General features: G+C 38.0%; 2 protein-coding genes across 4 annotated transcripts in view; both read right to left on the bottom strand.

Annotated features, from left to right (window-relative positions):
* Window positions 1-558: 558 nt before the first annotated feature.
* Window positions 559-12,825, bottom strand: part of LOC134851362 (uncharacterized) — a 78,449-nt gene continuing 66,182 nt past the window's right edge. Inside the window, exons 2-4 of one of the 2 annotated variants that reach the window (XM_063867413.1) lie at window positions 4,380-4,903; window positions 2,212-2,778; window positions 559-1,960 (exon numbers count right to left, since the gene is read on the bottom strand). In XM_063867413.1, coding sequence (XP_063723483.1) covers window positions 564-1,960; window positions 2,212-2,778; window positions 4,380-4,902 — 2,487 coding nt within the window. In that variant the 5' untranslated portion in view covers window position 4,903 and the 3' untranslated portion in view covers window positions 559-563. Of the gene's footprint in view, window positions 1,961-2,211; window positions 2,779-4,379; window positions 4,905-12,825 lie in introns of those variants that run through there. The other variant, XM_063867412.1, reaches the window with a different exon arrangement.
* The window catches only part of LOC134851365 (small ribosomal subunit protein eS8-like), a 478,345-nt gene continuing 472,259 nt past the window's right edge, over window positions 6,740-12,825 (bottom strand). For both annotated transcript variants that reach the window (XM_063867415.1, XM_063867416.1), the window contains exons 3-8: window positions 12,328-12,515; window positions 11,928-12,178; window positions 10,688-10,879; window positions 9,328-9,600; window positions 8,885-9,071; window positions 6,740-6,995 (exon numbers count right to left, since the gene is read on the bottom strand). In XM_063867415.1, coding sequence (XP_063723485.1) covers window positions 6,834-6,995; window positions 8,885-9,071; window positions 9,328-9,600; window positions 10,688-10,879; window positions 11,928-12,178; window positions 12,328-12,515 — 1,253 coding nt within the window. In that variant the 3' untranslated portion in view covers window positions 6,740-6,833. The remainder of the gene's footprint in view (window positions 6,996-8,884; window positions 9,072-9,327; window positions 9,601-10,687; window positions 10,880-11,927; window positions 12,179-12,327; window positions 12,516-12,825) is intronic.

Raw genomic sequence — 12,825 nt, 5'->3', positions numbered from 1 at the left:
CATTTGACACTTCCTTCCGGGCGACAAAGATTAAAACTCCGCTTCAAAACGAAATACCCTTCCCTTAATCCGCACTTCAAAAGCGTCAACAGATTAGAATAGATTAAGACTGCACTTGTTTAGTAATTCAGAAGCAAAGTCATAGCTAACTGACTAATTAATTAATGATTTACAATTCATAGAATGCTAATTAAAACAGAATTAACCCTAAGACACGGTTGGTAACTCCAAGAAAGCGAAGCATGTTTCAGAGATTGAGGCGTGCTGGAACTAATGGTTTCTCCTTCAATTTCAGTCAAAACAAATGGCTAATTTCAAAATAGATTGCTAGCAAAACATCAATTTTAAATAAACAAATATGGTTGGTAGTAGTACTTCTAGATGACAAGCAAACACAAAACTGTTCAACGCGGGGACAAATCAACTCTCAATATCACATTACACCATCGATACTGTTCAACTATGAGAAAAATCTTACTGCCGAAAATGTTCGAAAACCTAAATATTTAATTATTGAATTTATCAAAGTTTTTTTTGGGTAGTTTCTAGAAAAAATGAAGACTTCATCGACTTCCTCCAGTATGAGTCTTCAGGTACTCCTGGTACTTTTCGGTCCATTTTTTCCAAGCTTCCATTTGCGAGCCGGCGCCTCCAGCTGCGTACAATTTAGCCATATACTCTTGCCATTCTTTGGTATAATCTTTCTTCGGCTCAGGTACCGGTTCTTTTTTAACCTCTGGCTCTTTCTTGACTGGAGCCGGGTTGTTTGCACTTTTATCCTGCATAGTATCCATAAAAATTTTATAACATTTCAGCCAAGCGTCCTGACTGCTATTGCTACTGCTTCCGCCACTCGAAGCACTACTGGAACTGCCACTGTTGCTCGGCTTGTTTACCGGAGCACTTGGAACAATTGGTGGCGGCATGTTACTCGGCGCCTGTGTCTGAGTCGAACTGGATCCTTGATTATTTCCCGCCATCTTTGAAGCGTACTGCATCCACATTTCAAACATATTTCCACTGGGCATGCTGCTAGTATTAGTGCTTGGAGCACTGTTAGAAGCGTTAGACGCTGTCGGCATCGGAGGGAACCCAGGCCAGGCGGGCATCGACGGAGTGTTGTTGACCGGAGCAGCTGGAGTCACCGGCTGTGATGGCATCTGGGGCATAGGAGGCATGCCCATTGGCATACTAACCGGAGGCGGTTGCATCATAGGAGTCACAGGAGTGTTGCTACTTTGTGGCATTCCTGGAAGTGGGAATGGTGGCATACCAGGCATTCCTGGCGGCGCCATCATCGGCGGAAACCCAGGAGGCATTGCTGGTCTAGGAACGGATTGCTGCATCATTGGAGGAGCCATCATCTGAGGCATCATTGGGGGCATAAAATTATTTGGGGGCATTTGATTAGGCATAGGCATCATGCCCATCGGCATCATTGGCGCCTGGGTCTGCATCTGCTGCTGCTGGTTATGATTCATATTCATCTGATTGCCTCCAAAAACTTCAGTTTTGATCACCTTCGTCCGACAGCTCTCATCAATATCTGGACTGCGACTTCGATTACTTGGGTTGCGTTTGCGGTCATTGAAACTGCTATTGAAACTACTGTTACTGCTGTTGCTGTGACGACTGTTTCGACTATCGTCTCTGCTATCGTACCCTCGGCTGAAAGATCGGTTACTCGAATGATCCCTCGAACCGAGTCTATCCTTCGCTGATCCCCCGGAAGACGATCCAATGCCTCCGTAGTAGTTCGAATTCGAGTCCCTGTTTGGAGTCCCGACACTGTCCGGTTTCTTCGCAGCTTCGTTTACGAGGTCTTGTGCTTCTTCGATTGACTGCATAGAAGTCGATGATAGAATGAAGACAACTCTTCCATTTTTGGAGTTGACGTTGTTCTTATCCATCTCAATTTTGGCACCGCTTTCTTGCATCATTCGTTTGATATTCGCACCCCCTAAAATATGCAAACAATACTTTGAAAATTAATTTAGAACAGTAGATATTTAATCTTCATGCGATATTCATTAATTGAAGTAGCTAGGTTCAACTTACTCGAGCACAACCTTGCCTGACAAACACTAAATAAAAAAATCCTTTTTGCATACCACGCTATTGAAGCCTTAATTTTTTTTCTCTCTTTATTATTTCTCTTGTTCTTCAACTTTCAGTTTGTGCCGTAAAATGGACCTAAAACAAAGAATTAACCTCTGCCGATGATTCGTCCCACTGCTTTCTCATGAACAGTCATGTGTACTTCATGCTTGTACGTCTTCGCTCCACTGGTATCACTTTTCCCCGCGTCTCCTCCCGAGGAACTCTTAGAACCCCCAGATCCCCTCGCTTTATCTTTGGCTTCCACTGCAGCTACCAAATCCAGCACTTTCTGGGCCGCATTCTGATACTTGTTCGCCTCTCCTAGGATCTGACACACCCTGTATGTGCCCTCCGGATTCTGGTCCGGTTTGATCTGGATACGGACGCCATACTCGTCTTGCAGTTTGTTAATAGTAGCACCTCTATTGCCGATAATCATACCGACGGCAAACTTAGGAACATGTAAATCAACAAAAGAAGGAGCACCGCCCTCGTTAATTAAATGCAGCACCATTTCTTTTGCTTTTAAAACACACTCCCGCTCTCCCACTATGCGAAGGGGTTTATCCGCACCTGTATTTTGAGCAGAGTCCTGCACTAGGTTCATTTTCGTCTTACTTTCCGCCATCATTTGCTTAACTGTACTGCCCGCTGTGCCGATTACCATGCCGGCTTTGCCTTTGAACACAACACAAAATCACATCACAAAAAATCAAAACCAAAGAGACACACACACGAATGAATTGGTTTGAGTGATATCAGACCCCTCGATGTGACGTGACAAGGTTCACTGTACAGGCTATAGGTATCTTACATTTAAACAATTTACAAACTCAAGTCGAACACGAATTGTTTATGGTGGCATAATTTATCGACAACGGAAACTTTGAAAATACGAATTTCTTTAATTAGCTCAGACGACCAGAAAAAGGAAGTAAAACTGGCTATGCAATACAAGCGAATTGCCGCCATTACTATATACACTTTAGACCCAGGTATGAGGTCTTGTCTTTAATATAAACAAATATCACCAATCGAGATTTTCATTTTACTTTGAAAAAAATATCGAGAACAATTGGATCTGGAGTTGTTGCCAATGGATCAAATTAAGGGTAGCAAGTCACAGACTCGAAAGCCTGTTGAATTCACTATTCTCAAAATTCATCTGGAAATTCTAGTGGGGAGCAGGAAAAATTGTTGTCAAGAATTAAACTGCAAACGTTTGCTTAACATATCTATATAGGTTTGTCAATAAAATCATTATCAGATAAAAACGAAAGCTAAAATTATGATGAGACTTATATATGAGAGAAAATATCCGAAAATAATTGGAAAAGAAAAACCAAGTTCTAAATATGACTAAAAATTAAAGTACACGACGTTTTCAGTTAATGAATAAAATGACAGATGCTTGATGGAAAAGAGCATTATACTCCAGAAAATCAATTTTTGAACGCCTTTGTCAAATGAAAGTCCATTATATATTAGGATATCATAGCTAGGTAAATATTTTTATAGCAATTTCTGCAAATATTCGAATGATTGCGAAGGTTTAGCTTGATAGGATTTAATGAACCTTATGAAAATTCTCCGAAAAATGATTGCAAATCAAATTACACTCAATAGAAATGACATGAATTTCTTAATTTCTCACAATAAAAGATTTTTGCACCTTCTTTTGGTCGGTTTACGGGTCAAATCATTTTTTATAATCGTTTAAAATGTTTGAATTGTACAATTTTAGGAATCCTCCAAGACTATACGACTAATGTGCACGAAAATTCAGCCTTGTTAATGCGCATCTAAAGATAAGCTTGCGCACACAGCCCCATGGGTTATTGATATTCACATTATTTAAACGCGTTATTTAAGCTCCGAAAAAAAACTCGCGGCGGGATCCAATTCGACTCCTAAGAACCCATTCATTCGTCGCTCCTGATTCTGAAGTGCCTTTCATTCAGTCGTCTCGTGAGCCGACAAGACAACACGACAAACAGTCGTTCCGAATCAACCACATTGATTCTCACCTCAAACGTCAACACGCATCAGTAAGTTAACATAGGTTGATTGGAAACAGCAAGAAATCCGCACATTCGATATTTATTTAAGATAACAATCAAGCCATCAATTTTTTTTCCGGAAATAGCTAAACGTTATGAGTTTTTTCAGAAACTATCTAAATGTATTTTTCTAATTAAACTTGATTGATTGAACTACTTGCAACTTTTTACAAAAAAAAAACGACTTTCGGAACTTAATTCATGTAACACTTCTCATACCTCCTGGTACAATGACGTAACAACTAAAACTTCCATCCTCGTTTTCCAAAATGCCGTCGGGAGGCATAGAAACATCAGGCCCGATACTGTTGTCATCGTTGTTCATAATTGCAATACTCGTTTTTGAAGCCGAACTCTTATGTCTGGAAGATGAGGGATTCAGGAAATCCTCGTCGTTATTATCTGACTCTTGAAGCAACTTATGAAAGTCATCGTCTTCAAGCGCATTGTTTCCGGTCGAGTCAAACGAACTTGCATTCGGATCCGACTGACCAGTAGTAGGTTTCGATTGTTCCGAGGTTGTTTTAGTCGGGATGTCCGACACGACATCAGCGTCAATTTCGGCGTCGTCTTCTGAAGCACGAATCGCCATTAGCTCCTTTTCAAAATCGATTTCATCCATATTTTGTAACTGGGATACTGGTTTCTGATCTGAAAGGTTGCCCAAGTCTAGAACAGAACTCTCCGAAGTAGCGGAGTCCATAATGGGTTCCGCTGCTGCCGCATTGGAGAAATCAGACATTGTGATCTTAAAAAAAATAAAGTTTAAACTTCAATTTTAGGTACTCTCAACTCGCATCAGGTATTTCTGGTGCCTTCATTTATTTTCGATCTTTATCTTTCAAAGAAAAACAAGGGCAACTCAATCAATTTTTCAAAATATATTTTAGAAAAACAAAGCACATCAAATCAAGATTTGTGAAGATATAATTTTAAAACAAAAACTATCGTCAAAATATCTATCGTGCATCGAACACCACAAGACGTCTCGTTCGTTTTTTGTACATGATTCTGTATCCACACTCCCGACACCTGATTGGATCTCTGGCTTTGATCTCGTTTTCAGAGTGACATTCTCCGCAGATATAGATCATCGGCTGAGGTGCTCTGGAAGCTGCTCCAGTGTCTGCTTGAGATGAAGCACCTGGAGTTTGACTGCCGTGTGCCGGCGTGAACGACATTCAACTATCTGAAGGAAACCAAGAAGCAATTAAATGTGATCAATAATGGATGGTCGCGAGCAAAGCAATCTTCAAATATCAATCATGCTCATACTCATACTGGTATTCTACTTTCAAACATGTTCAGCAAACATGGATTCAAGTTCAGCAAAGAACTTTGCATTCCAGAACCACCATCGCGGTCATGGTTTACTATAACTGTCTACAACAAAATTATCCCGATACAATTTCTATTTTTGTTTCGTTCGGACCATTGAAAATGGGGAGGAACTAAGTATAGAGCAGCCGTGGCCAAGTGTGGCGAGGCACGCGTTTCTCAACACGAGGGTCGTGTGTTCAAAAACCACATGGTTGGAGGGTCCCCAGAGTCAACCGCCTCCTCAAGGTGAGACCGGCTGCGGCAAAATGGATGAAATCAACCTCCCCCATGGTTGGTCCTGCATTGAGCATGACCGGGGTCTAATAATAAAAAGGTACTTTTAAGTTTTTTGTTTTTATTCCACGCAAAATCAGGTACCATAAATAATCATTGGAATGGGTAGAGTGATATACCAAAATGAAGCCCTTTTAGTCATGGGTCGCAAGCTTTCAAACAATTCTTCAAAAATTGAACCAGTGCCGAGAAAAACAGATTCAAAACTTTTAATTTTTAGTTCAATTTCGAGCGAGTGAAGCGATCGAATAACGACCGTTATATAAAAACTTTTTTTATTTGGATTTTCAGCCTTTAAAAAAGTTTATTAAATTATTAATTTTGGATGTTAAATTTAGTGTTTCGTTGGCAATGAGGTTTTTCTAAACATTGACAAAAAAAATTTCGAAGACAAATGTTAAGAATCTGAACAATGTTCATCAAAATTTAGAAACTTAGCCAACAGACAGTTGAAAAAAGCAAATGAGCTCCAATCCAAGAAGCAATAAAATGAGCGAATTAGAAAAACTCAACTTTCAAGAAACACATTCACCTTCAAGCTCTGTGAGTTGTAAGAATCTTTTATGATTTAAACTTTTTTTTTGATGGAGCCAACCCAAATTGGAATCACTAGAATAAAAAGCTATATTTTATTTCACTTGGAATTCTGAAATAGGAAATCGACCCATTTTGAACATAAACCATTGAAAAAATTAAGCTTAAGTAGCTCAAAATTAACAATAATACTGTTTTGGTTGCGTCTCTGAGTAAATCATTTCGAAGAAGAATGACTCAATTCATCCAAACAGCATCTAAGCAAAAACTTCGAACCGTTTTTCTCGACACTAAAAACGATCTAACTGAAAAGACTTTTGTATGATATTTCATTCGACCTTACTTGACTTTTCTTTGTGATATCTGTATGTGCGCGGAAAAAACTGCCGAATCCAAATATCCACCACACCTCTGATGGTCAAAACAACAAATTTGCGCTAGAATTTTCAATTGTAGCATAATAATTGCACAATTTACCCATCAAAAAATCACAATTTAGCAGCAAAAGTATAAATAAAACGGTAATCAAAGCCACGCATCAATAGAATGTGGATCCACGTACTTCTGCCTCAATTTCTCACTACCAAGCGCATTCATCCTCTCCACAACTTCTAACCTTTTCCGAGCTCTGGCTCTCTCACGGTGAACAAACGCTGGTTCTCCAATCAATCTGCCTGCTTTGCGAACCTAAAACAAAACATATTCTACTTCAGCCCAAAAAATACAATCCAGGGATTGCAATATCATATATTAAGCAAAAAGACAGTTGGAAGTTTCAAAGAACTTCAAACACCTGCGAAATTTTCGAATATCGGCCAAATTAAATTTGGAGAATCTTCTAAGATAGACAATTTTTTCGTAAATCAGACTTAAGTAAAGACAACTGAATCAATAATTTCTAAAATCCAGTAAAAGTGTTAAAATTAAATCCTCTTTAAATTAATTATGCGCCATTTGCATTTACGAAATTGGAGAGCGCAGTTTGCCTTCCTATCAGCAAATAAATTTAATTGAAAAGAAATCATAAGTCAAACCCTCAAAAACCAATTTTGAGCGTGAACAAATTTCAAGATCTTTCCTGAAAAACAACAGACCCCAAATAAATGTCTTCGCTTCGTTCAGTGACACCGAAAAATCAAGTTACCTGAAAAAACTGAATGAGTAAACTTTGAGTCTACAAAATTTCTTTGAGTCTACAAAATTTTTTATGTGACCCAGGCCAATTATTACGCATTAGCAGTACCAGTCAATTTGAAAAACAAAAATTTACATGCCTCACATTAAAAACAAAAACTAAACATTGAAAAATAAAAAATAACATGCCTCAATTTATAGAGCAGTCTATGAAGCAATAATAACAATAAAAAAGTAGATGTAACAAAAATGAAATGATTTTTTTTAAGTTGAGAGTTTTTGTAAAAATCATTTCCCCACACGCCATATTAAGTACAAATGACAAATTTCACTCCTAGTAACAAATCAATTTTGGCAAATAAGCTTCCTTCAACCAATTTGGAACGATTTCTTTGACGGAATAAATCTCCGCTTACGCGTTAATAGCGCGAAATATATCGCGCGTTAATTATCCAAAATTGGTCAAAATGGCTACTTTTAAGCCCCCATAACTTTACGAAAAATGAACACAGGTGAAATACCACCCCGAGCACAAATATTCTATTACTTTCGTTACGAAAGTCGGAACAATAATAGTATGTGTTAAAATCCTTAGCATTAGCTGTACTTAATAACTGGTTATTGATCAAAATGAGCTCTTTCAAAATCAACACATTTTATCGGAACAATATTTGCGACTTAGGTTGGAAAGAAAAGAAAGTTCATACTTTAACACAAGCATTGAAGGTGTAACAACTAGATGATTAAAAAGATTTTTATTCCCGCTCGGAAATCTGAAAAGAAATCAAGTCAAACCGGGAGAAATCAAATTTGAGTTTGAAACAAAAAAAAACATCACGACCTATATAGTCTGAACGACATTCATACTCTTAAAAATACTAGCGGAGAAGTAAAAAGTAAGCAAATCATACTGACAAGCCAAGTAATTTTTAGCGAGCTCAAAGTCTACTTTTTTCAGCAGCGCCAGTGGTGTCCATTAAAAAAAAAACAATTTAAATTAATTCAAATTTTCATTTATATTTCAATTTATTTTAATGTGAACTTATGAGCCTACTCAATTTAAATGAAAAATTTTAATTTAAGTCGAGCAACTTAAGCTGAAAAAAAAATTAAATTATTCGGCGGTATTCGATCCGATGCCAAAATACAGAGTTTACTCATAATTAATTTCACATTTCGGAGTTCCGCGGAAAAGCAAACGATCTACTTTTTCACGACAAATTTGATGAAATTTTGTAGCAAACAGATTTGCCCAAAAAATTGCTTTGGAATTCTTTTCACAAAATTGCGAAAAGTCCCTAAAATTGACAGAAAAACTGCTAAAAACAGACTGAAGAAAAATTTAAATAGTTTGGGAACTTAATGCCAACAAGTTTTAATAATTTTCTTAAATTTTAATTTAAATTTCTATTCTTTTAAACGGAGATCACTGAGCAGCGCACCTGGTTTCTGACAATTTCTTCAGCCTCCGAGGGGTGTCGATGCCTACGCTTGCTGATTCCTTCACACAGCGCTCGGTGAATATCTTTATGGTATGTAAAGCGATGTAAGATGTTCAGCACTTCAAGGAAATTCAGGGGTTTCGAGGCTATTACTCTTGCATTGTCTGACAAGGGAAACTTGGCACACCTAGCAACAAAACATCTTAAATCAGGAACAATCAAAGAGGAATGTGAATATAATTAAACCACCAGAGCAAGAATCGAACATCTATCTGGCGCCGCATCTCTTAAATGTCATTAAAGTATCCTCAAGATAAAAGAAAACCAAATTAATTATGCTGATAGGATTATTTTTTAACTTGTGCTTTTGCTTGGAAACATTATTTCAGAAACTAGTTCATATATCAGGCTATAATTATTTTTGATTTTTTCGTAACTCTTACCTGATCCCGAGCCGCTTGGCATGAATAAGTGATGCATTCTTTTTCAGACTTTTATCCACCATTCCACCTACAACTAGAATGTCATCTGGCTTAAAGTCTTCCAAATCTTCTGTTGCATCTGGACTGAGATAAATCAGCTTTGAGACTGGAAACACTTTAGTGATGGGTGCCGGAGTAGTGGATAGGTTCGTTTTAGTTTGCTCCAAATAGTTCCAGATTACATTTCCAGGTTGGTAGTTTGTCAAGTACAAATGAAAAGGTTCTGGTATTTTCCTAAGAACATCAAACACATGTCTGCGAGCTTGCTGTTCCACCATATCAAGTTGTTTTTTATGTATGTTTCATCGTTGTTTCAATTTCAAAATAAATTACCAAAAATAATTAAGAGCAACCAGTGGCGGATTTCGAGGGACGCCCCCCCCCTCCTGGGGGATTCGACTCCTGACCATCCAAAGATCCTCCTATGGTACTATTTTAAGAATCCATTTTTGAACGACCGACCCGCAAAAAAAAACGATTCGCATGAGGCGCAGAAACTTTGTTCAAACTAGGAAAAATTTTGAAGCAAGATTTCCTGGAACTCTATTAAATGCATCATAAAAACATCATGAAGATTTCCAATTATGGTGAAATTGCTTAAATCACAAGAAAAATCCGTGCTGTGAAAACTAAACCGAAAAATATAAGCGCACAACCATAAGCCAACAATCAGGCCGAAAAATGAACATGTCTTGGTCAAATAAAACCGTGAACCTTTGTATTCCTCGGCAGAGGCGGATCTAGAATTTTCTCGAGGAAGGGGGCGAATTTTAAAAAAATTTTGGAAAATTTCGACCTTTTTTTGGGTCGACCAAAGAGCTCTTCTAGAGCACTAAAAGACGCTATTTTGGCCAAATTTTCTAAGCCGCATGAACATTTTTGAAAAAAAAGGTCAAAAAACAGGTCAAAAAAAGGTTTAAGGCACTTTTTGAAAATTTTTGACAAAGGCCCCCTCAAAGTTAATATATATTGGCGCCAGCGGCGCCTTCAGAAAAATTTTCGGGTCGGTCGGCCAAAAATGAATTTCTTAAAAAGTACCAACGGGGGGACCTTTTGGGTCGGCAGGGGTTTGAATTCCTGAGACGGAGGGAGCGTCCGCGACAGCCCCCCCCCCCCCCCCCCCCCTAAATCCGCCCCTGCTTCTCGGTATGGAACTTACATACGCATCAAAATAACATGCTGAATTTGATTTCATATATTAACCAGAAAAAATGTCTATATTACGATTTGATATCGCTTGTTAATCGTAAGCATAATTAGGACGTCAAACAGAACCTCGAAATCTTCTAATCCAATTTCTATAACCTTGGGAAAAACTTACGATAGGAGATCACTCATGGCTATGATCTGTCTCGCCATTTCCTTCTTCTCATGTATATTCATCAGGTGGTCATATGACATGTCCAGTACAAGTGGGATTCCAGTTCTGGCAGCGGCCGCCAGTTTACTCTCACCCGACATTTTCACATGACGCTGATGGGTTTTGCTGAACGCCCTCAACCACGATTCAGGACTGAACAAACATAACAAAAGAGTGAGCCGCCTTCAAACTAAGTGAATATTTTTTGAACGCAAGTGCACAACGACCAAGAATACTCGTTGAAAATCAAAATGATTCTATTTCATCATCAAGGTCATCAATTACTATTTTAGCCATCTTATTATGTGTTCACGTGTAATTCAACACATATTTCAACTTTGAAAAGCTGTTGCAAGACTTAAGTGAGTGATGATATCAGAAGCTGAATCAATCAATGGAGAGCAGTAGTCGGATGTTCGAGGCCCACCAAGAACTGTGCGCCGCAAAGAACTGCGAGTGCCTCGTATGTTGGCCTTGTTTCTCGTAGATTAATCATCTTAATAGCTACAAAAACGCAGTTAATATTCATGTACGCTTTTTCGTTGTCTTATTTTGCCATAAAATCTGTGTCTCACTAAAACGAACTTAAAGCTTCTGACGTATGTCTATGGACTCCCTTGGTAATAAATACTGTATAGTGGTAGGATCGGAGTGAATGACGATTACAAATAAAAACTACTTTGATAAGATCTCATTGTGACGTCTTACCTTAATCGTTTATGTTTCAGCATGTGGATGTTTTTCTCTCTGCCCAACTATATTTCTAGGGATCTTGTTGAAGCTATATCATTGCTTCATCTGAGGTTATTCGAAATTTTGTAATAAAATAAATGTCAAGCGTCCAAACAAGGGCCGCGTTTTTCAGCACACTGTGCCCAATTAAGCTGCGCTTTTTTGAAGGAATAAATTGAACAAAATAATGCCGCAAATGAAATCATGAACACCAAATTATGGATCTCCAAGCCGAAACTAAGCCGAAAAATAAACCCCTAAGAACGAAACCAGGTTTGAGAAATTAGTGCATTAAGGCGAATATTAAGCTCGTTGCTTACAGTAATAAAATTTCCAGTACCCGATAGTAATAAGACTTTCTCATCACAAGAGCAAACAGGATTTTATCACCAAATGCGTTATTCCACATCTTTGGCGGTGATGAAAGAGCAAAAAATTCATGTTCGAAATCAACAACCAGTAGACTTACAGATCTGGCTTTGATGTTTCTTCAAGCCGCTTGCTCCTCATATTTTTTCTCTCCAACCCGCGCATTTTCTTCCAGTGCGTCTTATACAGAAAGCTCAAGTAGCCCTCCACACTATTGCATGGTTTTTTCACCCGAATAGGATTGTAACTACTGTCTGATTCGTCCAAGTAAAGATGCTCTGGGGCTTTCTGTTCGTCTTGGGCTCTTTCTTCTTCAAATCGCATGTAGTCTTCAAGTTGGGCGATTGACATCTAAATTAGGAAAAAACTTTCCCGATTAACTTTTTCAAAAGTTTTCAAAATCAGAAGTATCATTCATTGTTTTCAAAATCTTATTCAGAAGAATCATTCATTGTTTTCAAAATCAAGATAATTTGTTCAACGTAAAAGAAATGGCTTACTTCTGGAGGTGCCTTGTCTTCGTAGGCATAGTTGATCAATTTCTCCACATATTGGTACACTTTGGCCAAACCTTCATCATTTAAAGTAGGATTCTGTTCTTTGTATACGTCGTACAATGTCTCCAGTTCATAGCGCTCAATCGCTCTTGGCATGGATTCTCTTGAAGATTTAGCTTTGTTTGTAATTTCTAAAAAAAGACTCCATATATAAATTTTAGAGAAGAAACATTGGCCGAAATCAAAATTCGGAATTTTATGGCACTGAATTATCCTTTACGTTTTGCTCCACAAAAGATACTTAAATAACAAGGATAGCCGGTTACTGTGTTATTAACACACAATATTCCGACCATAGTTTTAAAAAATTAGTGTCGTATTTTTTGCGTGTTAAGATAAAAGATCTGACCAAACAAATAGAATAAAAAGATCTTGAACGGCATATTCGACAGTCGTAGTGAAATAGGCAAATGTGACAACAGTTTTTGTTTTAACATTTTG

Source organism: Symsagittifera roscoffensis, chromosome 7 (assembly GCF_963678635.1).
Source record: "Symsagittifera roscoffensis chromosome 7, txSymRosc1.1, whole genome shotgun sequence".
NCBI classification, from domain to species: Eukaryota; Metazoa; Xenacoelomorpha; order Acoela; family Convolutidae; genus Symsagittifera; species Symsagittifera roscoffensis.
Note: the sequence above shows the minus strand (reverse complement) of the source record. Positions and strands in the feature narration are given on the sequence as shown.